The following is a 27,616-nucleotide window of genomic DNA, read 5'->3' as shown; positions in this document are numbered from 1 at the left end:
GAAATCAAAACAGTTACAGAATTGTAACAATGCTTTCCCTAAACTATTAACAATTTAGTGTTTATTTTGCCAAACTGTTTTTTATATACATATACACATTAAAAAAAAAATAGACATCAGCCATTTTACTTTCTTTAATATAATATGTGGAGGTCCCTGACCTTTACAATGTAGAAGCTGCAAAAGAGGGAGTCATGTAAACAGCCTACAGTAGGAAGCATGTGTGTAAGTAGAAAGAGAAGGTGGGAAGCCTAAATATGGTCACTGTCAATTGTGTCTGTTGGGGACTCTTCCTATAAGCCATAAGTCGTCTCTTAAAAATAAATTATTTCATCCCTGTTCAACCCTCCAATGCCTTGCCATTGCTAATAAATAAAATCCCATGTCCACACCATGGCCTACAAGGTCCTGCCTGAGCCGACCCCTGCCTGCCTACCCAACCTCATTGCCTGTCACTCTCCCCATCATCTTTTAAGCTCCAGTCACCTTGGCCGTGTTGGTCCTTAAATAAGCTCTTCCTAGCTCAGGGCCTCCATTAACTGGCTAGATAAATCTAGTTTATCCTGGTATTCCTACCCTTTACATTTTTGTCTATTTGCTAGTGGTTCATTTCCCACTTCAGATTGTAAACTCTCTTAAGGATATTGTCTGTCCCATCTATTAATAGATACCCAGCACCTAGCAAAAATTTTGACACACAACAGCACTCTATTTGTTGAATGCATGTACATTTAGACTGGGTCTTAAAAAGATGGATAAGAGTGCAAAAATAAAAAATGGTATGCCAGACTATTAGGAGAATGAAGACAGCAGTGACAGAGCAGTAATACTAGGACAATGGCTTGGAGCCTAATGGTGAAGAGATCTCAATTCCATGAATTTGGATTGGTGGCAGTGTAAAGGTGGACTGGAAATTTGGTGGCATGAGGATGGGAAGATATACAGACATGGAGGGCAAGTTGCTGCACCAATCCAGGTGGGAGGCAGCTCTTCCTGATTCTTGTTGACAGTTACCATCATTTGTTCCGGGCTATCACAGCCCTTTTTACATTCCTTTATGTTTCTCCATCTTAATTTGGGGACCCGGGCTCCAGATGGACTTAGGCTGGAACCGAGTTCCATGCCTAGCATCTGGTAAATACAGCAGTTCTCACCAAATGAAATAATGGAATCAGTTTAATGGTTAAAGGACTGGTTCAGGCTTCGGAGTGAGAATTCTGAGTTCAAGCTGGACTCAGCACTTATTAGCTAGGACCCTGCTTTATCTCTACAGGTTTCCTTTAAATCATTAAATGATTTATTAGAGGTGAGGGGCTTGGCAAAGTTCCTGATAGTAACTGCTCAATCATTATTTTTAATTGCCAATTCACAGGCACAACCGGATCGCTCTAGTCCCCCAATTCTTGTGCTGCCAACTCCCCTGTTGGGGTCCAATAGGATACCTACGGGTGCTGCTGTCCCAGGTGATATCCCCGTCCTGCCATCGCAACAAAGACACCAACCAAAAATGGCGATTTATAAGCCATCAGAGGGAGTCAATTACCAGTCACGGTAGCGATATATACGACAGGCGCAGTCGGGAAGAAACGGCTAGGGCAGGGTACCTAACACCAGGGTAGAAGGCGCAAAGTTCGCCCAAACTTTCAGGCAACCACAAAGAGGAAAAAACCCAACCGCAGGAGATCAGCAACAGCCCAGAGCCGCGACCACGTGTCCGAGGGCAGTCTGCGCTTGCGCAAACTAGGCGCGCGCCCGCCGGCCGGAAGAGCCGCGCGTTTCCGGGTTGGAGGCGGGGAGCGGTGCCGGAAGTACTCGGGGAGGGCCGAGCAGTCGGACCGGCTGCTGAGACGATCGCTTCACTGGGGCAGTCTCCGCATATCATGGGGAGATAGACGCTGCTGCCTGTGAGTCTTGGGCCCTGGCAGTTGAGGAAGAAGAGCGGGAGGAGGGAGTCAGGACCCAGACCCACAGTGGGTCAGTGTTTGAAGAGCCAGGTTGTGGAGGAAACCGGGCAGTGAGGAATCAGGCTCTTGGGACGGGACTGAGGGGCTCGGGGCTCGGAGAAGACGCGGCTGGGGACCCGGGCTGCAGACGGGGACTTAAGAAACGGGAACGGCTGAGTTCTCCGTCACTTGAGGAAAAGCAGTCTAAGAGTAGACCGGATTGTGAGGACCCGCGCTCCTAAGAGGAGAGGGTCGGAACGGAACTGGGCGTGAAGACACGGGCTCCTGAGAGGTAAAAGCGGAGCTGTAAGGACTTGGGCGCCTAAGAGGCAGAAGCGGGACAGTGAAGACACGGGCTCCTAAGGATTCAGAAACACCAGCGAAAACTTAGATCATTGATCAGGAGCAGTAAGAGAACGTTTGGGTTTGGGAGAAACAGGAGCGGGCAGTGAAAACGGGCTCCTGTGAGGACAGGATCGGGGCTTGGAGATTCAAGTACCTGAGGGACCTGGGCTGTGAGGACCCGAACTCCTAAAAGCGGAGAGTGTAAGGGACCATGGCTGTAAGATCAGCCTCTAAGAGAAAGAGAGAGAGTTTGGAAAAGATATAGCGATCCATTTTCCTCATGTTCTCTGAACCCAGAGTGCTAAAGGATGTATTCGGGGGAAGACAACTCCTCCGTCGCGCTGCCTATTTGGCTTTTGGCAGGCTTTTCTTGTGTCAGATACTTCATCTAGGAAGCCCACATGCAGTCATCTTCATTTTCTGCTTCATTCTTGTGAAGTTCGGATGTGAAGTTGAAGCAGTTCGAACTCAGTTGTATACTTGACAAGTGCTTTAAATCCCATTCCACTCAACCCTGATTGAGCACAGATCTATGCATCTCAAATAAAAGAATGTGAGAGATGGAAGGGCCGGAAAAAAAGATATTCTTTTTTAAATTCTTATTTTACGTGTAAAGAGGCTAAGGTTCACAGTGATTGATTATATCATGATTTTGATACAGTACCCTGCTATACATAGCAAATAGGAGATAATGCTTGGTTAATACCCCTTGAAAACATGCTTCTAGAGTTTTCGCTCTCACTTCACACGCAAGAGGGAAATTTTTACAGATTCTACTACTTTATTTTGAGTCTCATTACTGTATTGACATTGATACAGTGACTGTCACTACTATTTAGGAAACCTTTAAATGAAGCCTACCCCTCCCCCAAAAATACAATAAGCCATTTAGAAAGTTGCAAATAAGTTGTATCCTATCTTTTTAACATAACCATTTACTGGAGATGGCTGATTTTAGATAAGGTTGGCAGGGAGACTTAGATCAGTTACTTCCCTTCTTTAGTAATACCTTTTACTGAAACCTACTCAGGCTAACCAAGCACCATCATAAGCATTTTCAAGTATTATATCATTTAATTATCACAGCTTCACAAGTTAGATATTGTTAGTCTCATTGTACAGATAAGGAGATCCTTTCAGGGGTTAAGTACCTTTCCTGAAATCACATGGTACTAAGTGGCCCATCCCCAGTCAAACTCAGTTATGTATTTGACCAAAACCTTTTTCTACTTTTCTAAGTGAATTTCTCTCCATGTCTTAGTTTGTCCATCAGCAAAGTAGAAGTAATAGTTATATAAAGCATATCACTGAACGAAAGCACCTTCTCCTCAAGACTTAATGTCAAGTATTATAACTTATTAGGGTATTTATATAGTACGGTGTTAAGGAGAACTAAATTCCTGTGATTTTAAAGAAGCATAGATATTCAGGAAAGAAAAATAGTACCTTAATTCCTCACAATGAAGTAAGATATATTTAATTTTAAATTTAGGGGCCAAGAAAGATCAATTTGAAGGGCTTAAATTGGATTAACTTTAAATTAATAAACTAAGTGATTGGGGAAATTGAGCTAACTTAGTTGAAACTACTATTTTTTCTCAGTGGATTAGCCTATACTGTTTGCAAGTGTCTATACTGTTAAATAGGTGATTAAAACGTACACCAAATTATGAGGTGAAGTGTGCCCATGCCACCATTCCAAAATACTTGATGATTTAATTAATGATAATTTATTACTGAGTAAATGTCCTCATTCACATTACAAAATGTACTTATTTCACTCATTGGTGGTCTTAGCATTGGCTGAGTTATTATAATAGAATTTCAAAGTACCTGATCAGAAAATTATTGTGTTAAAACAGATATGAATATAGAACATATTATTTTTGACCCGAGGTCTTTGTGGAAAGCCCCAAAATACTTTGGAGGCAATACATCAGCAATGCATACAGTGTGCACTGTGAAACAGGTGTGTTGGAGGTAGAAGCAAACTTTGAAATCTGTACATATGGGCTTAATTTAAAATCTTACACTAAGTTTTAGAGCTGAAAGGGACTTTAAAATTTGTCTGGTCCCACTGTAGAAACTCTGGTCAAAGGGAGCTCACATAACTCAGTAGCAGAAGTAAGGTGGCACACAGCCTTCCTGTCTTGGGTCTTTCCTGAGCCACAGTACCTCTTATCAATCTCCTACTGACAATTTGCCAGTACTGTTTTTTTTTTTTTCCAATCCACTTCTTTTTTTTAATGTCCGTAATCATAGGAATGGTTATAGGATCCCATAACACATAGTAGGATGGGTGAAACCTTTTAGTTTTAACACACCGATTTTTATAACTAAGATTTAAAAGAGGAGAGCATATAGATATATATGTATATGTGTGTGTATACATATATGTTAGCAAACATGTTTAGAATGTGTCCTCCTCTGTGCTTACTATATACCACATTCTCTTCAAGTGCTTTAGATACATGAATTTAGTGACTTGCCACAGCACTCTCATGAGGTATACTTTATGATTAACTCTGCTTTACAGATGAGGAAATTGAGGCATAAAGAAGTTGGGTAACTTGCTCAAAGATATAAAGTTAATAAATGGCAGAATTGGTACTTGAACCCAGACACTGTTACTAGCGTCCATGCTCTTGACCACTGTACTACCTTTGTGTTAAGTCAAACCTACCTACCAGCATCAAATTAGTCCAAAAACTAGTGGTGAAAATCTCACAGTTTCCCCTGCTCTCAGCTCTCACAGATTGCAATTAATTGATTCTTTTTGGTTTAGTTAGGCTGAGAAATATGAGCTCATTTAGTTACAGCTAGAACCAGGGAAGAGAGAAACAACCAGGGCTAAAATCCATTCATTAAGTTAAGTCATGCAGCGCAGTGATAGGGATTTTATACCATCAGGTTGGTAGTCCCCTTCTCTCCAGTATTTTGCTTAAATAATACATTCCTAAACAGTTCAGAAGTAAAAAGCATTAAAGACAATCTGGTCTTCTATTCCCCTATTTTCTTCACTTAAAAAAAAAAAATGTTAATGAAACATGCCCAGAGAAGGCCAGGTCTTATAATTACCACAAGTTCTTCACTGGTTCTCCTACCCTTTTGAAAAATGAGATCCTTTTAATACAGTGTTAGAGTTGCAACTGGATATCTGTTTGACGTACAAAGTTGTTAAAAGGAAAAGCAGAGCTTGTCATCCTCAACCTATCCAACCACAGTTTGAATGAGATGGTTGGAGGAAGGAGGATAGACTTGGCTATTTAATTGAACTCCCGGCCATACAGTCTTGTTTTGGTAGAATTATTAAACATTTTTCAACTGTAGATTACTGGGGACATTGTCTTTCTAGACTTAGTGAATTCCATAGCTCATGATTTCCACATAGGTACTAGTCAGGATTTACTATTATAATTCATTCAAACTGTTGCACAGTTAATACCTCTGTTTTTACACAACAGTACATTCCTATTTCTTAGCATTCTAAGGAAGGGAGAGTTAGAAATTTGAGTAACCAAGAGGCACCCATGGCATATTACATAATGGAATTTGAGTTATTTACATATGGTCACTTCATTCTACCCTGCTTGGTCAGCATCATCCACAGTTGGACTTGATAAAAGTTGTTAGGTAATTTGGATGGGGAATCACAACCTGTATTCTGATCAGGTTGTGAATTTTGTTTTTTAAATTTACATACCATAAAATTCTTTTAGGTAGTATGGTTCTATGAGTTGTAACACGTGCATACTGTCATGTAAGCAACCATAACAGGTTATCTAACAGTTCTTTGCCCCCCAAATTTTCCCTCATGCTGCCTCTTTGTAGTCAGATCCTCCCCCACCCCAACCCTCTGGCAACAACTGATCTGTTTTCCATCTATATAGCTTTGCCTTTTCCAGAGTGTCATCTTAATGGAATAGCACATTAAGTAGCCTTTTGAGTCTTGCATCTTTCACTTAGCATAACTCGTTCGAGATTGTCCATGTTGCATGTATCAGCAGTCCTTCCTTTTTGTTGTATTTCCATTTTGTAGATAAACCCATAATTTGCTTATCCATTCACCATTTGAAGGACATCTAAATGGTTTCTAGTTTGGGGCAATTATGAATAATATTGCTATAAAATTCACATACCAAGTTTTGTCTGAATGTAAGTTCTCATGTCTCTAGTTTTCATTTCATTTCATTTCTCTAGGATAAATACCTAGAAGTGAGATAGCTGGACCATATGATAAGTATATATTTAATGTTGTAAAAAACTGCCAAACTTTCTGAAGAGACTGCACATTTTACATTCACACCAAAAATATGTATGAGGGTTTCATTTGCTCCATATCCTCTCCAACACTTGTTTATTTTTAAAAATTTTGGCTATTCTAATAGGAATTTAGTGGTTTTCATTTGCATTTCCTGAATGACTAATGATATATTTAGTATCGTTTCATGTGTTTATTTGCCATCCGTATTTGGTGAAGAATTTCTTCATATCTTTTGCCCATTTTTAGTTGGGCTGTTTTTCTTATTGTTGAATTTTAAGAGTTCTTTATATGTCCTGGATAACAGTTCTTTGTCAGATACGCAATTTGTAAATGTTTTCTTTAGGCTGTGACTTATCTTTTCATTTTCTCTTGCAGAGCAGAAGTTTTATATTTTGGTTTAAGTCCACTTTATCAATTTATTTTGTGGATTATGCTTTTGGTGTTGTATCTATGAACTTTGCCTGACCCAAAGTCGTGAAGATTTTCTCCCGTTTTCTCCTAAAAGTTTTATACGTTTACATTTTTACATTTAAATGTGATGAGTTTTGAGTTTATTTTTGTGTAAGATGTGAGAGGTTCATTTTTGTTAATACTATATTTTTTTGTTTTATTTTAAAAACAGATCAGTATTACCTGTTTCTTCAGAGGAAATAAACCAAATAATAGTTTTTAAATTTTTTTCATAGGTAATATATGCACAGAGTATAGAATTTGGGATATACAATAAAAAGTAAGTATAAACTTCGGGGTATACAATGAAAAGTAAGTCTTCTCCCACTCGGTCCCATAAGTCACCCAGATACTACCACTCCCCAAGGCAACCACTGTTTTCAGTTTCTTATGTATCTTTCCAGGAATAATTTATGCATTTACAGTTGTGTGTGTGTTTTAATGAATAATAGCACATTATTCTCACTATTCTGTACCTTGTATTTTCACTAAACAATATATCTTGGAGATCATTTCATGAGCTTCCTCTCTCTCTCTCTCTTTTTTTTTTGGAACAGCTTTATTGAGATATCCTTAATGTATCATGCAATTCACCAATTTAAAGTGTATAATTCAGTGTTTTTTGGTATATTCAGGGTTGTGCAACTATTACCACAATCTAATTTTAGATTATTTTTTCCTTCCATTAGTCAGTCCCTCTTGCTCTCCCCCCACCTCCCAGCCCTAGGTGACCGGCCACTCATCTACTTTCTGTCTTTATGTATTTGTCCATTCTAGACATTTCATATAAATGAAGTCATGTAATATGTGGTCTTTTGTGATTGGTTTCTTTCAGCATAATATTTTCATTAGTCTTATTCTTTTTCAATGTACTCCATTATATAGTTATACCCTAATTTGTTTAACAGTATCATTTTTGATAGACATTTAGGTTGAAACTCCTTGTATGTATAGTGTTCTATCACATACAAGTTCAACTAGAATATAGATTGCTAAAAATGAAACTATTGGATCAAAACAATATAGACTTTTATAATTTGGGTAGATACTGCCAAGTAGCCCTTTGTAGGGACCTCTTGCTTATTTACATTCTCTTCATCCCAACAACACATGAAATGACTCCATAATATACTCTAACATAGTATATATAAAACTTTTTCATTGTTTCCAAATGAAGAATAAGAGATAGCTTGTAGTTTTAGTTTGCACTTTTATTATGAATGAGAATAAGGATCATTTCATTATTTTAAGAGCTATTTAAATTTCTTTTTCTTGCACTACCATATTTTTTGCAATTTTTCTTTTGGGTAGTTAGATGTTTATTGATTTGTAAGTATTTTTTATAGAGAAAAGAAATGAGTCTTTTTTCTGCTATGCATTGCATACGTTTTGCTAGCTTGTCTTTTGCCCTTTATTATGTGTGTTGCAATGTAGACATTTTTATTTTTATGTAATTGGAAATGTCATTCTTTTCCTTTATGACTCTTGAGTTTTGGGTCATTTTAAGAAGGGCTCTAGTTACTCTTGAGAATATTATTTTCCCAGTTTTTAAAAATTGAGATAATTGTAGATTGATATGCAGTTACAAGAAAGAATATAGAGAGATCCCTTGTACACTTTGCCCAATTTTCCTCAGTGGTAATATTTTGCAAAACTATTGTGTAAAATGACAACTCGGATATTGACATTGATTCAACTCACCAATCTTATTCAGATTTCCCCAGTTTTACTTATATTCTTTTGTGCGTGTATGTATATTGTCTTATACAATTTAATCACTTTTATAGGTTCGTTTATTCATCACTACAGTCAAGATACTGAACAATTCCATTACCATAGGGTTTCTGACATTGCCCTTTTATAACCATACCCACCTTCTTCTCATCCACACCCTGGCAACCTCACTAATCTGTCCCGTTTCCAAAATTTTGTCATTTTAAAAATGTTATAAATGGAATTATAGAATATGTACTCTTCTTGGATTAGCTTTTGCTCCACATAATTCACTGGAGGTTCATTCAAGTTGTATATATCAATATTTTATTTCTTTTCATTGCTAAGTAATTTTCCATGGTGTGAATGTACGACAGTTTGTTTAACCATTTACCTGTTGAAAGACATCTGAGCATATCATATGGTATTTGCATGTTTAGTTTTCTTTTTCCAAATGAACTTTATTGAGGTATAATTTGCACACAACAAAATGTATACATTATACGTGTGTAGTTCTATGAGTTTTGATAACTATATGCAGCTATGTAAGCATCACCCCACTCAAGGTGTAAAATGTTTATATCACCTTGGAAACGTCCTTCATGCCCCTGTGAAGTCAGTCTCTGCCTGTCTATCAGTAGAGATTAGTTTTACTAGCAATAGAATTTCATATAAATGGAATCATACAATATGTATTCTTTTGAGACTGGCTTTTTTTCCTTCACTTAAATATTTTAGGATTCATCCCTGTTGTTTTATATATTAGATATGTTTTCTTTTTCTTTTTTAACAAACTATTTCTTAGACCAATTAGATTTACAGAAAAATTATGAAGATACCCATATACCCTATACCTAGTTTCTCCATTATTAACATCTTATATTAGTATGGTACACTTGATACAATTTATGAACCAATATTGAAACATTATTATTTAACAAAAGTCTGTAATTTACTTTTTACATTTAGCCTTCATGTTTACTGAGGTAATACATGCTTGGATGTTTAAGAAACTGCAAACTGTTTTACAGAGTGGCTATACCATTTACATTCACATTAGTTACATATGAGTGATCCAGTTTCTCTGCATCCTTGCCAGCATTTGATGTTGTCACTTTTTTATTTTAGCCATCTAATAGGTATATAGTTATATCTCATTATAATTTTTATTTGCTTTTCTTTAGTGACTAATGATGTTGAACATCTTTTCATGTGCTTATTTGTTATCTATATATCCTCTGGTGAAATATCTGGTCATATCTTTTGTCCATTTTCTGATCAAGTTACTTTTTTATAAATTGTTGAGTTTTGAGAGTTCTCTTTACATTCCAGATGTAAAGAGAACTAGTCTTTTGTTGAAACTATTTTCTTCCAATCTGTTTGAAAATATATTTTTTCCAATCTGTAGCTTGTCTTTTCACTCTTTCCACATGGGCTTTCACACAGGAAATTCTTAATTTGATAAAAGCAAACTTATCACATTTTCCTTTTATTGTTTTTTTTTTTTTTGGTGTCAGATCTAAGAAGTCTGCCTAGCTAGAAAAGTTTTATAGTTGTACATTTTACATTTAAGTCTTTGATTCATTTTGAGTTAATTTTTGTATAAAATGTGAGGTTTAGGTTTCAGAATATTTTTTAAAAATCTATATTTTTCCAAGTATCTGACTTAATATTTAAAATTTAAATATTTGGTCCATCTGGAATAGAGGATTGTATAAAGGGAAGAACGTATATATCCCCCTCATTCCAGATGGATCAGATATTTAAATTTTTTAATTTTTAACGTGAAACCAGATGTTTTCCAGATGTACTAAATTATACACCACCATTTATTCAATAATCTATCTTTTTCAGATTGATATATGCTATGAACATTAGTATACAAGTTTGTGTGGGAACCTAAGTTTTTATTTTAGGGGGATAAATACTTAGGCATATAATTCTTTACCTATTTGGAGGGGGGATTGGATTTATTGCTCTAATTATGGTCTAATTTACATATAATAAATTTCACAGGTCTTAAATATTCAGTGTGATGAGTTTGACAGTTGTATAAACCCATGTAATTATTACCCATCCAAATATGTTATGTTTTGAATCCAACCAAATAAAAAAATAATCTAAGAAACTAAGAGTAGTGTCAGTCTGGTAATGGATGTCTGGTTATCATCTACCTTGTTCTGTTTTAATGGAAGAAGTAGCTCACCCAAAATTATTGAAAATTCAGAAGCATTGTTCTCGCCAATTAGTATAATAAATTGCAGTCTAGTTCCTTAGGGAAAAACTTTGATTTTTCTCACATTATATAGGTTTTACTTATTTCATTAAAGTGACTTATTTTATTAATAGCCATTGGAGCTGTTCCTTAAGGTTCATTCCTCATTCGATATGTGATTATTTATATTTGTAACTGTGTAGATAGGCTTAATTTTTTGTCTCTAGGTCTTATAGAAATTCCCATTAAACAGAAATCTCTATTACCAAAAAAAGTCTCCATTTATCTTGAGCAACATTCAGTTCTATTTGGGAAGCCCTAGAAGGTTATGGGAATGTTATTTGAGAGGTATTGTATATTCAATGTGGTGAACATACTGATAATCAAAGGCTTTTTCATAGAACTTGCTCTGGGAAAAATAGTTTGCTTTCATAACATTAGAACAACTACAGTCATCCCATCTTATCCCCAGGGGATACATTCCGAGACCTCTAGTGGATGTCTGAAACCGTGGATACTACCGAACCCTATTTATACTATATTTTTCCTATACGTACATACCTATGATAAAATTTAATTTACAAGTTAGGCACAGAGATTAACAACAACAACTAGCAATAAAATAGGACAATTATAACAATATACTGTAATAAAAGTTATACGACTGGTCTCGCAAAATATCTTATTGTACTATACTTACCTTTCTTGTGATATTGTGAGAGGAGATGATACAATGCCTATGTGATGAGATGAAGTGAGGTGAATGATGTAAGCATTGTGACATAGCATTAAGCTACTAGAAGAACTACTTGAACATGAGCACTGTGATACCATAACAATCAACCTGATAACCCAGATGGCTACTAAGCGACTCTCGGGCAGGTAGAATATACAGTATGGATATGCTAGACAAAGGCATGACTCACCACCCAGGCACAAGTGAGCACAAGATTTCATTATGCTACTCAGAAGAGTGTGCAATTTAAAGCTCACAAACTGCTTATTTCTGGAATTTTCCATATAATATTTTTGGACTGTGGTTGTCGAAAACCATAGGAAGCAAAACCTTGGATAAGGGGAGAGTACAGTATTACTATGTTAAGAGTCTTTTCCTATCCCGATTCTTCCAGTGGTAGCATTTGTGGGCAAGGGAGGAGGCATGACCCAAAAATGTGGTTAAAAAACACAAGTGATCCTCATCCTCTGCTGTCCCCCTCAGCCAGCTCTTAGCCATTGAATTTCTCTTGGTCATTTAACCATGGCAGTTAGTTGCTTTTATTAAGGGTGAACCAGAGGAACATGCCATATTAGATAGTGTTGGGGAGGAACTCAGCAATAGGGCAAGAGCAGAACTGATGCAGATGTTCATTCAGGTTGCGAAACTTTAGCAAGTTCTGAAAACCATTGCAATGATTCCTGCAAGTTAAAATTTCACAACTTTGGCCAATAAAGTGTTTCATATGCTGCTAGTTTATCCCTAACAATAGGTGTGTTATTCATTTTATAGGAAGAGAGTCTGTTATTAAAATCATCATTAATTAATTTTAAAAGTTTTATCTCCTAAGAGGGATAAGGAGATATGTTTCTTTGTATTCAATTTGCCTGGATCCTGGTTGATGAAGATGTGCCAGGTCATGGAACTGACATGATCCTATGGCAAGAGTGGTGCTTGATGCCAGTTGTTCATTTACAGGTAGCTTTTGAAAATGGCTGCCTCTCATTTCACCGGGCTCACAGCCGTTGCTGATGTAATTAAAGATCTAGACACTCAGATAGCTGTAAGTAAGCTCTTTGAGGTCACTGTGGGAAAAACTTGGTGAATGTGCTTCTGATCTTGGCGGCACCACTGCTGATGTCCACAGATTCAACCTCATGGCTCTGAAATTTAAGAGTCTCAGCTGCTCCAGGCTAAGGACTCTGCATGTACCTAAAGATCGCTAACACTCAGAGAAAATTTGCCCTTGATGACAAAGAAGATTTTACTTTTAACAATAGCTAGAAATTGTGTTTATTAGGCATAGCCTGACACAGACTTAAGCATGTTTTGAAATGCCAAAATGAACTAATCTGTTTTCTGAAGTTTTGTGAGAGATTTAAGTATGTGACTGTGCCATGATTTATTTGAATTTAACGTTATTTGATGTTCAAAAATAATGCATGTATACTTAACCATGTATTCTGTTTTACAAAGTCTTCAAAAATGGCTTGCTCATTCTAGTTTATTTTTGTATATGGTCCCTCATTTCATTTACTTTTTCCTTATTTCAATTTTGTGGACTATTTCATTTAGCTTTTGGAGAAGAAATGGTTTCTAAATATCAGGTGAGAGCAATGAATATTCTTCATTCCCTCCATTTTTAATGTACAGGTATCAAATGGTCACTATCCCTGATAAAATGAAGACCCTTCAAAGTCTGACAGACTTCATATAATTTTACTTTCAAAACTCATCATTTATTACAGGTGCCTCTGGAGCTAATTCTCATGTTTTCCTTCCACAGTTGATTGGCCTTGGTCCTCATACCTCCAAAAAGAAACAAGATCTTGATAAGCTCTATGAGCTGAAGTCCAAAGCTCGGCAGATTATGAACCAGTTTGGCCCCTCAGCCCTAATCAACCTCTCCAATTTCTCATCCATAAAACCAGAACCAGCCAGCACCCCTCCACAAGGCTCCATGGCCAACAGCACTACTGTGGTAAAGATACCAGGCACTCCTGGGTCAGGAGGGCGTCTCAGTCCCGAAAACAATCAGGTATCATCCTCTTTTTGGTCTTCATAGTCACCTCTTACCTGTCATTGGAACTAGTAATGCTTTGAGAGATGTTCATCTCAGATGCTGCCTCTTTCTCTCAGCTGAAAAAGAAGGTCTCTTCTCTCCTTTGGACTTCTAAGGTTCTTCATTGAATTATCATGTACAATATTTATCAAATTTTACCTGTGGTATTTATACGTTTATGTGTATGCTCATATACTATTATATACATACATTCATATACTCATACTAACACAACACCTCGCCTCTGACAGGTTTTTATATATTTATATATAGATCTATATATGCTATATAATTGTTCAATAAAATAAAATAGTTAAATAGCAAAATGATGGATTCACTATTCATTATTCTTATAATAAAATACTCTTGCCTCTAGTCTTTTCTCTTTCTAGTTTATCCAAATGCTACCATTATTAATCTTTGGCAGTGATTCTAAAATCTGCCCCACTCTTTTTACCCATCATCTTGATTCTGTCCTCCAGAGCCACAAAAAAATAAGAAATAAATCTAATCTCCACGTGGGCCTCCTAGGTTGGGTAGGATAGGATGAGGAAACAATATTTCAAGAGAATGTGGGGATGGACTAGCAAAGGTAAATGGGGAGGGTTGAGCAGATAAGCCAGGAGAACAGCCTATGTTGAATGTGGAGTTTATTGGAGAAAAGCAGAAGATAAAAGTGTATAGGTAGGATTACAACACAACATACTGGGCCTATACTAATCAATTTCCATTGGAAGTTTTAGTCAGTAAACAATTTTTTCAAATATTTAATAGAGGAGTTAGAGTAATATAATGAAAGTAGTATGTCTTAGGAGGATTAACTTGGCAGTAAGGGGACAAGAAAGGTATGAAAGCGATAGAGTGAGAGGAAGACCAAGTCTAAGACTTTTGCAAAAAATCAAGATATGTGGCGAAGGCTTGAATTAAGTGATATTGGTGAAAAGGAGAAGAATAGATAGATCTGAGACATTATTAACAAATATTTATTTCAAAAATTATTTGGTATTTTATTTATTTCCAAAGTTACACATATTTGTTTCAGAAACATTACAAAAACTGAAAGAAATCAGTAGCTAATAATTCTACCACCACCCCAAGGTAACTATGCTTAGCATTTTAGTGTATGTCTTTTTATCATTTTCTAATGGCATATATATATATATATATGACATGACTTTTCCTTTATGAAAGGAGAATCATCATTGTACATACATCTACAAATATTTAGTTATAGAAAGATGAACACATGTTCTCTGCTCTCAGGGAGCTTCCAGCCTATTAAGTCAGAAACAGACAAGTTTATAAATATACACAATGATGGAAGGGTTCACAGGGTACAGCAGAGGCCAAAGGAAGAAGCGATTGCTTTTACCTGGGTAGGCTAGGAAAAGCATTAGAAAGGAGGCACTCTGAGCTGAGCAGGTAGAAAGAAGGATGGAAGAGCATGTCCAAAGGTAAGAGTGGCACTGTACAATTTGTGATGGTCAGAAAATTGCAAATTATTTAATATAGAGAGAAGGTGAGTCACAGTGAGAAAAAGAAGAGGCTGAAATAAACTGCCTGACAGATGTTGGCTTCTCTTTCTGCCTCTCTCCAGGCTAACTCTGTCTTGAGAGTGTGGTCTTGTAGCAATTCCACCAGATAGGCCAGACCGCTAACTCTTTGGAAAGTAGAAACTAAAGCCAACAAATTGACAGACAGCCTTTCTTCATCATAGGGTAATGAGTTTTGTGTTTTTTTGTCTCCTTGATACTTTGCTGAAAACTCTTCTCCCAATTAACTTTAGGTATTGACCAAGAAGAAATTGCAAGACTTAGTAAGAGAAGTGGATCCTAATGAGCAATTGGATGAAGATGTGGAGGAGGTAAGGTGGGGTTGGGTACCCAGAGACTTTGTCCCTGAGAGCCAGTATAGAATAGTGGTTAAGAGCACAGATTTAAGAGGCAGACATATCTGAATTTGAATCTTGGCTCTGCCACTTACCAGCTTTGTATCTGTGGACAAATCATTTAAGCTTTCAGAGATTCAGCTTCCTCCTGTGTTGGTAGGGTATGATATTATTTATCTACAGGGTTATTATGAAGGTTCCATGGAATAACTTACACAGATTACCTAGGAGAATGCCTACCACTTTATACCTAACAGCTGCTGCTAGTTTTGCCTGTCAGAAGGGCATAGTCTGCTGCTCATAGGCAGTCGCTTTCAACAAATTGTTTCTAGAATATTCCTCCATATTCTTAAAATGATATTCTTTGTTTCATTAATTTTGACTTCCTGTTAGCAGATGAGAATTTTGTTAAACCATTCACATACATGCTATACACTCATTCCCTTGTTTTTCCAATATACTTCTTTTTCCAATATAGTTTTGTCACAATTGTTTATTAACTAAAATTGGTATTTACATTATTCTGACTATATAATATAAATATTGTTCACCACTGAGCCAAGTCATGTCTATGACTACCTTTCCTTTCTTCTATAACTTATTTTCTTTAAGTTGATAATTGACTCAATTTTATTAGTTTCCTTTATGCCTTTTTTATTTTGCTTCCACTCTCAGCTCTGTTATACACCTATCAACATTGTTTTCCAAATGGAAAAATAATTTATTGTTTTGGATCATCTTCCTCTCCACCAAGATTTCAGTTACAGAAAACTCCATTTTTTCATGATCTGATTAATCTTACGCCACTTGCACAAACCCCTTTTACTCTTCCTTTTACTCTTTTTCTCTTGGGATCTCTTGTTTCCTAGATCACATGTCCTCTTCTTACTTTATTTCCTTTTTTTGTTAGAGCACTTTTTTTGTAATTTCCTATGAAAGGTAGATGTAAAGTAAATGTCTGAAAATATCTACATGCTAACCTCACATAATTTTTAGTTTGGTTAGGTTTAGAATTCTATTTTGGAAATCATTTTTTTCCTTTCAATTGTGAAGGAATTGCTCTATCATCATCTAAAAATCTCCTATGAAGAAATCTTATGCTATTCTGATGCTGATCCTTTTAGGGTCTTGTATTTTTCCTAAATTTTCCTGAATTTTCGTATGAGCCTTAGTATATATCTTTTTTTTCATTTGTTGTGCCAAGTTCTTGGAGGCTTCTTTTATACTAGAGACTTGTGTGGCTCATTCTGTGATGATTTTGTATATTTTTGTTTTTGTTTCTGTTTTTGCCTTTGCTGAGTAATATGTAATAATAAGGAAAGAAAATGCAGGTTGTAAAAACATTATCATCATTGATTTTTGTTTTTTGTCTTTTTTTTTCAGTTTGGGGGGCAGCAGCTTTATTGAGATATAATTCATGTATCATAAAATTCACCCATTCAAAATAGTTTAGTGGTTTTTAGTATATTCAGAGTTGTGCAGCTGTCAACACAATCAATTTTTGAACATTTTCATCATCCCTAAAAGAAACCCATACCCATTAGCAGTCACTCCACATTTTAACCCAGACCCCACAGCCCTAAGCAACTAACTACTAATATATTTTCTATTTTTTATAGATTTGTCTATTCTGGACATTTTAAATAAGTGGAATCATAATATGTGGTCTTTTGTGACTGTCTTCTTTTTTATGACTGAATAATATTTCATTATGTGGCTATACTACATTTTGTTTATCCATTTATCAGTTGATGGATATTTGGGTTGTATCTGCTCTTTGGCTATTATGAATAATGTTGTCATGAACATTCATGTGCAACTTTTTTTGTTTGCTTTTCTTTCTTTTCTTTTTTAAAAATTCATGTACAAGTTTTCACATAGGTATGTTTTCATTTCTCTTGGATATATACCTAGAAGTAGAATTGCTGAGTCATATGATAACTGCGTGTTCTTTTGAGGAACTGCTTGTTTTTACAAAGCACTGCATCCTTTTCCATTCCCATCAACAGTGTATGAGGGTTCTATTTTCTTTTTTACTTTATTTAATTATTATTATTATTATTATTTTTTACTCCTATAGCACCTGGTCTTCGTAGGTGGTCTACCATCCAAGCACTAACCAGGCCTGATTCTGCTTAGCTTCTGAGATCAGATGGGATCGGGCTTGTTCAGGGTGGCATGACCGTAGATGAGTTCTATTTTCTTATATTAGTTTTTTTGATACTTTCTTCTCTATTTTTTGTTCATTCTTTCTGGGATGACAATTGGTGGAATATTGGATGTTGCTGCATTGATCCTCTTAGATTTTTTTGGTCTTTTGAAGGGAAAATTGGTTGTTCTCATTGGTATCCCCTCAACAGGTACTTGTGTTATACCTTATGGTCTACTAGTTCAATTCCTCCTTTTTAAAATTTATCTCTTTAAAAATTTACTTTAAAATTTATCGAAATCTCTTGTTCATCAAGGTTTTTTTTCTCCTGTTCTTGTTTTCTCTGTGGATTTATATCTTTTTTTTTCTGTACTGTTATTTTAGTGGGTTTAAGGAAGGAAAGGAGGTCATTTTGGGGGTTGATCTGCCATGTTTAATGAGAAATCTTTCCTTTAGCTGATATCCATTTGGTTCTATAGGAAAGATGACAATACATTAATAGTGTAGCATAACAAGGAATGTCTATATCTATGATTGTAGTTTAATTTTTGGTCAGCAGAGGAAGCCATGAGGAATAATATTAACTTATCAAAATTTCAATTTTTAATGAAGATTTTCAGCTTTGGAATTCTGATTTTGCTCTTCACATAGTCCAGGAACAATTTATAATAAAATAGAAAGAACCCAGGATTTGGACTCAGAACTTTGAGGTTGAATCCTGGTTCTACTGCTTAGTAGTTACATGGCTATGAGCAAGTTAGTCTTCTTGAGTCTTAGCATCCTCTGCAATAGAATGAGAATAAAATCCATGCCCCACTTTTTTCATAGGATTATCATAAGGACTTGGTGAGATAATGGTCATTAAAATGCTTTAAGAGACTATGAGTGAGGAATTATGATTCACTTTTGTTTTCCCACCTATTTCAGAAGACAGTGGGGGTGAGGGGTTGGACTGGGTAGAAAGTGCAGAAAGCTCATCCTCAGAAAGGTGTGAGTTACACTCTACATGGCTAATGTGTTTATGTGTTTCTCTTGCCTGCCTCACTCCTCCATACCTTAGCCCCAATGCTGATTACAGGCGATCTAATAGAAAGCCTGCCTAAGTATGTGGTTCAGGCAGATACACAGTTGTCCCAGCAACAGGAGCCTATCCTGACAATGACATAATTGCTCTCCCTCACTTTGTCTTCCCCAGATGCTGCTGCAGATTGCTGATGATTTTATTGAGAGTGTGGTGACAGCAGCCTGCCAGCTTGCTCGGCATCGCAAGTCCAGCACCCTGGAGGTGAAGGATGTCCAACTGCATCTAGGTACGTGGTCCATTTTCTCCCTGAGGTTCCTACACTATTGCTCCCTCAGGACCGTCAGGGAAAGCACAGTCAGAGGAAATTTCATGCCAGGATCAGACTTTTTGGGTTTTGAGTTTATGTATTCATTCAATAGTAGCATTAAATAGAAAAGAGAAATCCACTCATGGTAAGGGGAGTGAGCCCAGGCACTGGGTTTACCACTCTCTAGTTTATCCTTATCCTTCCTACTTAATTTCTCTTAGCTCCGGCTTCTCATTTGTAAAGTAAAAATCACCATATCCTCCTTATAGGGTAATTGTGAGAATTATGGATTATGTTTGTAAAATGACTAGCATAGGACCTGGCACAAAGTAAGAGCTTAGTAAATGTAGCTATCATCTCTTCACCATCCAAATAATAGTGTTTCCCTTCTAGTTTTTAGCCTATTTATGCATTTCTCCCTCAAAAAATTATAATCACATTTATAATTTTGTATTCTGCTTTTTTACTTAATAGACACTAAAATTCGAGTGTGAGTTTTTCTGGGTGATACTCATCTAACATTTTTGGGAGGTACTCATCTAGTATAATCACTTGGAAATGAATAAGCCCCCTTCCGCACTGGTTACAATGTGGTGAAAAGAAAGCAAACAATCTGTAACTACAAAGGCAGTGGGCCAAGTGAATGAGGAAGAAGATGTTAAGGGATTCAGTGGAGATCAGCCCATGACTAATTACTGAAAGACTTTCTTCCCTAGATGGAGTAAATAAGACATTTCTGGTTAATATTGCTTATATTGATAGCAGAAGACAGACATTTTGATTATCTTTTATTGTGTAACAAATCACCCCAAGACAGTAGCTTAAAACAGTAACAGTTGTTTCTTTTATTTTGTTTTTTTCTTTTGTTGTTTTATTTTTTACATTTTATTTAAAAATTTTTTATGCCACCCTGAACGTGCCCGATCTCATCTGATCTCAGAAGCTAAGCAGGGTCAGTCCTGGTTTGTACTTGGATGGGAGACCACCTAGGAAAACCAGGTGCTGTAGGCTTAAAAAAAAAAAAAAATTATATTCTCTCTCTGATTTTTGTTGTTGTTTATTTTGTTCATAAATCTGAGAGTCGACTGGGCTTAGCTAGGCAATTTTGTTAAGGATCTCACGTGATTAAAGTCAGGTGGTATCTGAGGCTCAGATTGTTTTGAAGGAAGATATATTAGTCTCTAAGGCTGCTGTAACAAAATACCACAAACTAAGTGGCTTAAAATAACAAAATTTATTTTCTCACAGTTCTGTAGGTCAAAAATCTAAAATCAAGGTGTCAGCAGGGCCACACTTTCTTTAATGCCTCTATTGAAGGATCTTTCCTTGCCTCTTCCTTGGTGGCCAGCAGTCCTTGGCATTCTCTGGCTTATAGCTGTGTCACTCCAGTCTGTGCCTCAGTCTTCACATGGCCTTCTCCTTTGTGTGTATGTATGTTTCTCTGTGTCTCTTCTCCTCTCATAGGATGCCTACCATATGGATTAAGGGTTCACCATACTCCTACATGATTTCATCTTTACAACATGGGTTTGAACTGCATAGGTCCACTTATACGCTAATTTTTTTCAATAAATGTATAGTTGGCCGCAGATTTTACACTGCACATTTAGCTAACCATGGATTGAAAACAGTATTTTCTATCCACCGTTGGGAATCATGTATGCAGAATACTGACTTAAGCTATAAGAGGAATTTTGACCACGTTGGGGTCAGTGTCCATAACATTGTTTAAGAGTCTACTATTAGGATTTCAGCATATCTTTGGGGGAGATGCAGTTCAACCCATAACAGAGCTTCATCATGTCCATATCTGATGTCTGGACTGAGAACTCTCAAAAGGCTACAACTGTGCAGGTTTCTCTCTGTCTCTCTTTCTCTGTCATCTCGCTACATGGTCTCATCATATACAGTCCAAGGATAGCTGGATTTCTTACATGGCTCCTAAAAGCTCCAAGAATGAGTGTCTCATAACCACTTGGTCTTTTCTAACCCAGTCTCTGAAGTAAGACAGCATCACTTCTTACATTCTGTTCTCTGAGGCAATTACCAAGGCCTGTCTAGGTTCAAGGGGAGAGAACATAGACTTCACCTCTTTATGAGATGACTGTGAAGAAATTTTGCAGACATTTTAAAACCACCAAAATATAAATCCATTGAAACAGAAAGTAGAATGATGACTACCATGGGTTGGAGAGAGGGGGGAATGGGAAGTTATTGTTTAATATGTACAGAGTTTTGGTTTGGGATGATGAAAAAAGTTTTGTGAAGGAATAGTGGTAATGGCTGCACAGCAGTGTGGATGTGCTTAATGTCACTGAACTGTACACTTAAAAGTACTTAAAATGGTAAATTTTATGTATATTTTGCTTCATACAAAACCACAACAGATGATATTACTTTGATAGTTTACCGATCCTGTTTTTAAAAATATTTTGTATGTTAATTATTGAAAACAAAATTAGAATGTCACTCTGTTTATTGGGTAAACAATTAATTATCACAGAGACTAAAATATTTAAAAGTCTGCATGACCAGAACAGCTTCTGTAGCAGGTCTAATGGAAGCCGAATCATAATCAGAAGATTGCTCGCAGAGCATGGGATAAGAGCATGGGTAATTAGGGAACCTGATATTAACTGGCACCAGACCATCTAGGTCGGCTTTGCCAGTGGGGCTATAAACCCTTGACACCTCTCTTCTGGATGGGCTGGGTGGCTACTGGCAGTATTTGCTTCTGACCTGGTTATCTATATTTTCATAGTTGAATAACTTCCCCTTCCGAGTGACTGTCTTTCTTTAGAAATGTGAAAGTTAAATGAGATAATGTGCAGAGACTGCTTTGCTCAACATTGCTTTGTACCAGGCATTTTACTATACATTTTCTTCACTAAAAGATGATGTTGCTGTTATAATAAGTAAAATGTAAATGCACACATATTTAAATATGTTACTAAACATCCGTACATGTGAGCATTCATGCCTGGTAGCTACTCTCTTTTTTAAAGTGACTTTGCATATTCATGTTCTGAACCACTGTGTGTTGATTGTAAAGTTTAATTCCCCCCAAATAATCTAAGTGTCACTTTCAAGTACTGACAACAAATATTAGCAGAAGGCTTCAGACATTTTTATTTTCAAAAAAATGTTGGAAGAGAGCTATATTTAAAATTGTCTTAAAACCAAACATGAATCTCTGGTTCGCTCAATATTTTCTGTGCATTAGACACAAAGTATAGCTATGAAATCACAAATATTCAGTTTGATTAAGTAATTGCCTGTCTGTCTGGACATAACAATTTGCAAAACAAATGTTCTCAATACTCTAGAGAAGTACGATAAAAAAGTCCTCATGTAACTCTTTTTGAATAGATACTTATTCCCTAAGTAATCTTATGTAAGTACAGTTGACCTTTGAACAACATAGGTTTGAACTACACGGGCCCACTTATATGTGGGTTTTTTTTTTTTCAATAAATCCTTATAGTATTGGAAATGTATTTTTTCTTCCTTACAATTTTCTTAACATTTTCTTTACCCTAGCTTACTTTATTGTAAGGATATACTATATAATACATACAACATATAAAATATGTAATCGACTGTTTACATTATCAGTAAGGCTTTTGGTCAACAGTAGGCTACTAGTAAAGTTTTTTGAGAGTCGAAAATTAGACATGAATTTTCAACTGTGAGGAGGGTGGGGTAGAGGGTACGTGCTCCTAACCTTCACATTGTTCAAGGGTCAACTGTACAGTATTTTTTATATTGAGAATGCTTAAAGTGCAGCAAACCTATTTGTGAGTTAGGGGACCATGCAGCTATGCCAGTTACTGACAAAGTAGAATAAACACAGTTCTGCCCTTTGGGAACTTCTAGTGACAATGCTACAGGATAATCATATCCAGTGACACAAGGACATGGAGCTGTGGCATGGACATACCTATATTCATACCCATACCTATGCAAACTTTCCTCTACCCTTGGGGTTCTTCTGGCTGGTCTAATCAAATAGACATGAGAAAGATTAGCAACAGAAAATAACTAAATTTAACATATATGTATATATGGAAACCCTACATACATGAAAGAGTCAGAGACCCCACATGCATAAGAGGTTCAGAGACAGAAATGGAAAATGAGTATATAAGACATCCTGAGCTAGGGACAGGTAAGGTGCCTTGGAGGCTTCAAAAGCTCATTGCAGAACAATAAGAAGAGCAGACAAGTGTGCCCTGTCCTGCAGATAGGTCCAAAGAATTCTCTCTGATGATTACTTATGGGCAAGGCCTCTAATTCAAATTTTGCTAGGTAGTTAAATGAGGGGATGGACAGAAGTTTTTCTTGAGCCTGCAGGTAATGTTACTTTTAACTCAAAACAATCTACTTTCCAGTGGCACATTTTGGGGTGACTCGTTCTGGATCCCTGCACTATATTTTTATTCCAGACTCTGGAGTGGCATTATGTCGTTGAATGCTTTCAGCCACCTTGTCAGGTTGTTGTTACTGTTGTTGGTGTCGTGGAAAAGATGAAGAAACACTCAACATCATACAGCTCCACAATAAAGCAGCAGAGCTGGGACTTGGCTCTTAACTCCAGAACTAGGATTGCCTTTCTGTTCCTACTCTTCTTCTGTCTTTGAGCATAGGAGTAAGTCTCCCTACAGGACTACTATTACTTAGTACAATTGATTGCTCAGACTTGTCCCCCAGACCCTTGTCTGAGGGTCACACTGCACCTTGATGCTGCCTTTCCCATGTCCTGATCTCTCTGCTGGCCTCTCCCTTGCAGAGCGCCAGTGGAACATGTGGATCCCAGGATTTGGCTCTGAAGAAATCCGACCCTACAAAAAAGCTTGCACCACAGAAGCTCACAAACAGGTGAGGAGCCACTGAGCCCCAGGGCAGCTGATCCCTCTAGCTGTGTCTCAGGGGGAGTGCACTCATAGCTACCATCACTGCAATTATCACTTCCCTCACAGCATGCTGTACTCTGGACTCAAGTCTGAGAGGGCAGAAGCAGCAGGACTCCACAGGAGATCAATCGTTTATTTCCTTGGTACTTGCCCATTCCCACAGGGGGTCTCAGTTTTTTTCTCTCAACTCTGATGGGCATCCCTTAAAGCTGTTGAATCTAGGTTTTCCAAATATGAATGGAACATATTATGGATGGAGCTTGCTTGCTTCTGCCCATCAACTTAATGAAGCCTTCCTTCATTGTTGCTGATTTGAATGTCACATATGGCCCTATGACTGAGGGCAGGTTAAGGAAAGCAGAAATATGATGTAGCACCCAGACTGCTCTGCCAGGCATTCTGGCCTCTGTCCTAGCTTAATCTTTGTTCTTTCTCTCTTACTGTGGAACTAAGAGGTCAGTTCCACACCGCTTCTGCTGTGGAACAAGTTGTCCCTGTCATTGGTCAGTCTAATGGCAGTGTTGGCCTCCCTTGTCAAGGCTGTTATTCTTTCTGTCTTAATTTAACTGGCTACTCTGTTTTGAAGAGTAAGCTTATTCTTAGATTGACAGGCACAGCTAACTGGGCAGTCTTGGTTGAGTGTCCCTTGTTTTTCTGTTGCGTGGGATCTCTGGAATGGTTATGTTTCCAGAGCTCATAGAGGAAGCCAGCCCCACAAGGAAGTTGTCAATAGCCTGAATCGAAGGACCATGGTGTTCTTCAGCAGAGAGTACCTCCAGACTACGGATGGTCATTTTGGCTCTGCTCCCAAATTATCTACTTTTTTGCCCTATTTATGTATGTATGTATTTATCAACAAATAGTATCGGGACAATCTCTTGGTCAAAGAGAGCAAGCAAAGCAAGTCAGTAATTCAGCCGTGGCTGGTAATAGTAAAATGTGAAGCCCATGATCTGAATGTTTCCCTGCTGGGTTGTGGTGGAAGTTGTTAGTGTCAGTTTCCTTCACTGCAGGTCATCAAGTGTGAAATAGCTCCAGGCTTGGTACAAGGCCCCTTTTCTTTTTTCTCCATCATCAGAGAAGAGATTAGGGTGTGCGTGAGAAGCCTAGAAAACACGTTTTGATGCCTTTCTTATAAGTCTCCAAAAGGCAAGAGCTGGCTGGCACCTTCTACTTTTAACTTTTTTTTTTTTTTTTTTTTTTTGCCATTCCGCTCGCCTAGAGCAGTTTGGGTCTTTTGTTCAGTGAAATGGATCCACTGGCCTATCTAACCATATTTGGAGCCCTGTAGTCTTCAGGTTAGAAGGAGCCTGCTGTAGGTTCCTGAGGGTCCAGCCTGTATGTAGACCCTGCTGCCTGCTAGCCACACGTGGACATCCCAGAAAGTTCCTGACTCACCCATGTAATGGCTTACTTCTCTCTCCTTTCAGAGAATGGCATTGATCCGGAAAACGACCAAGAAATAACACATGGAAAGGTCAGGAAATGGACAACAATGTATTTGGAGATACTTGAGCTGAGACCTCAGCCATCTCATCCTTGGATTTTTTTTTTAATGCTTTACAGAGAAGCATATATTTTTTATTAACAGTGCAGCAATATCTATAATGACTGAGAGGACCTGCCAAAAGAATAAAGCCTCCTACCCCCACTTTTGGCCCCTTTTCCCTGCCGTCTCAAAGAGGAGCAATGTATCTTCCAGAGAAGATTTTATTTGTGGTTTATTATTATAAGTAATTGAATATGGAACAAAGCAGTATGATCTTGTTTGGTGAGACAGTATTAGCAGGATTTGTAGAGGTTTTTGTTTCCTTCCCCCTTCCCCTTTTCCCTGTACTTTGTAATGTCAGTGTTTATATGAATATGACTTTCATTTGCTTTTCCAGAATAAAAAAGTTATTAATTGAAAGACAGGGTGCACGGCTTACAGCCTCTGAAATCCTAGAGGGAATTAGGAAGAGAAGCAAAACTGGATGTAGCTCTCTAGTCAGCAGGTGGCAGCAATGTTATTCATTGTTGTGACTGAGAAAAAATCCAGAGATTTTCCATCGCTTTACCCCAAGGAAAGTTATACTATCAGTAGAAGTTTGAGTCTAGTTTCTCTGCATAGAATTGGGTAGAGTCACCTTCTTTCATGAGCCCAAACTGAAGTAGCATCTTGGTTTTGGCAAAGCCTTTTTTGAATGGCATTTTTGGAACTCCTGGAGAAAGTTGTGTTCATCCTGGGCCCGAAGAGGGGATGGCAATAGCTTTGGGCAAAGGTCTGTCTGGGCAGGTGCCTGTCTGTTCTTAGTTGTTGGCTATCTTTGATCCTGGTATTTTCACCATTGTGCAGAGGAAACCAGGCCCCTTGAGACCTCAGAGTTATGACCTTCAGTGGCTCCTAGCGTTGTCCTGACCTGTGTCCATCAAGCCCTTGTGGATTGTGAAGGCTCTGTGGGCTTCAGGGGGCGTGGCTCTTCCACTAGCACAGGCACGTCCACCTTGGCCTGCTTTCTGTCTCCTGAGGCTTGGCCTGCAATGGGACCCCGCTTTTCATTTCCTCCCACTCTGAGTTTGACCCCTCTCTTCACAGCCTCATAGATTTTTTGAGTAAGCAGCTCAAAGGCTGTGCTCTTGGCTAAGGTCTCAACACAGTGCCTAAAGAGGCAGCCAGCTTTACCCCTTCTTCCAGCATGACCTGTCACTCAGCCACCAGGTCACTCTTGTGGCCTACCACCAGGAAGATGATGTTGAAGGGTTTCACTTTTCTCCAGAACCTCTCAATGCCACCGGGTGATGCTCCCAAAAGGTATTCTGTTGGTGATATCAAACAGCAAAAAGCCTCCAGCCGAGTTTTTGATAGTAGGAGCAAGTCATTGACCCCAGCAGTCAAGAAGGAACCCAGAATTAGTTTCAAATCCTTCATGGAGGAAAGGCATATTTTTGAAGGTGACAAAGGAATTTGAGCAATTTAATGGAAAGAGCTGGGATAGAGTCAAGAGACCTCAATTCTTGATCTGCCATGTGACAGGTAAGTGGCTTTATCTGAGTCCTGTCCTATCTGCATATGGAGGGTCTTGTTCACTCAGCAAGCAAGGATGAGCTGAGCCTGGGCCTGGCAGTGGGCTACAGTGATGAACAAAAAACACAGGGAGCAATGTAAAACTGTCATTGAGACAGAGGCTGCAAAGAAGTTCATGGGGCCAGAGGGAAGGGGTCTGACCAGTTGAGCCATAATTTGAGGGAGCCAGCTGAAGGGATGAGGCTCACTTTCCATGAACTGCATATATTCCAACCCTGAGGCAGTGTGGTGAGGCGAGTCGGGCCAGGTCATGCAGTACCAGCAAAGAGTGGGCTTTACCCAGAAAGTAACAGGAACCACTGAAGGATTTAAGCAGGAACATGACGTAGTCATATTTGCATTTTGTAAAGATACTGGTCAGGCAATAGAGAACAGGTAGACCGGAGGGGGAAGAAAGGGCAATTGTGGAAGCAGAGATTCGTTACAAGGCTATTGCCTGGATTGAAGTGGTGGTAGTTAAGTGGAGAGGGATAAGTTTGAAGGTTGTTTAAGGTGGTGCACTTGCAGGCCTTGGCAACTGGATGTGGGGGTACAGGGTAGAGGGGTGTCACCAAGTGATCTGTA

General features: G+C 37.8%; 1 protein-coding gene across 5 annotated transcripts; it reads left to right on the top strand.

The window, feature by feature from the left end:
* Positions 1-1,796: 1,796 nt before the first annotated feature.
* On the top strand, positions 1,797-25,901 carry TAF12 (TATA-box binding protein associated factor 12). 5 transcript variants are annotated; one of them, XM_016132087.2, is made up of 7 exons: positions 1,797-1,904; positions 7,239-7,282; positions 13,432-13,683; positions 15,494-15,571; positions 18,940-19,054; positions 23,865-23,953; positions 25,419-25,901. In XM_016132087.2, the coding sequence occupies exons 3-7, from the start codon at positions 13,516-13,518 to the stop codon at positions 25,452-25,454; spliced, it is 486 nt and encodes a 161-aa protein (XP_015987573.1). In that variant the 5' UTR covers positions 1,797-1,904; positions 7,239-7,282; positions 13,432-13,515; the 3' UTR covers positions 25,455-25,901. The 5 variants fall into 5 exon arrangements, with proteins under 5 accessions (XP_015987573.1, XP_015987574.1, XP_036086818.1 ...); XM_016132089.2 differs by lacking the exon at positions 1,797-1,904 and adding an exon at positions 1,911-2,235; XM_016132088.2 differs by lacking the exon at positions 7,239-7,282.
* The last annotated feature ends 1,715 nt before the right edge of the window (positions 25,902-27,616 follow it).

Source organism: Rousettus aegyptiacus, unplaced genomic scaffold, assembly GCF_014176215.1.
Source record: "Rousettus aegyptiacus isolate mRouAeg1 unplaced genomic scaffold, mRouAeg1.p scaffold_m13_p_1, whole genome shotgun sequence".
Classification (NCBI taxonomy): Eukaryota; Metazoa; Chordata; class Mammalia; order Chiroptera; family Pteropodidae; genus Rousettus; species Rousettus aegyptiacus.
The sequence above is the reverse complement of the archived record's forward strand: the minus strand, read 5'-3'. Positions and strand labels throughout refer to the sequence as shown.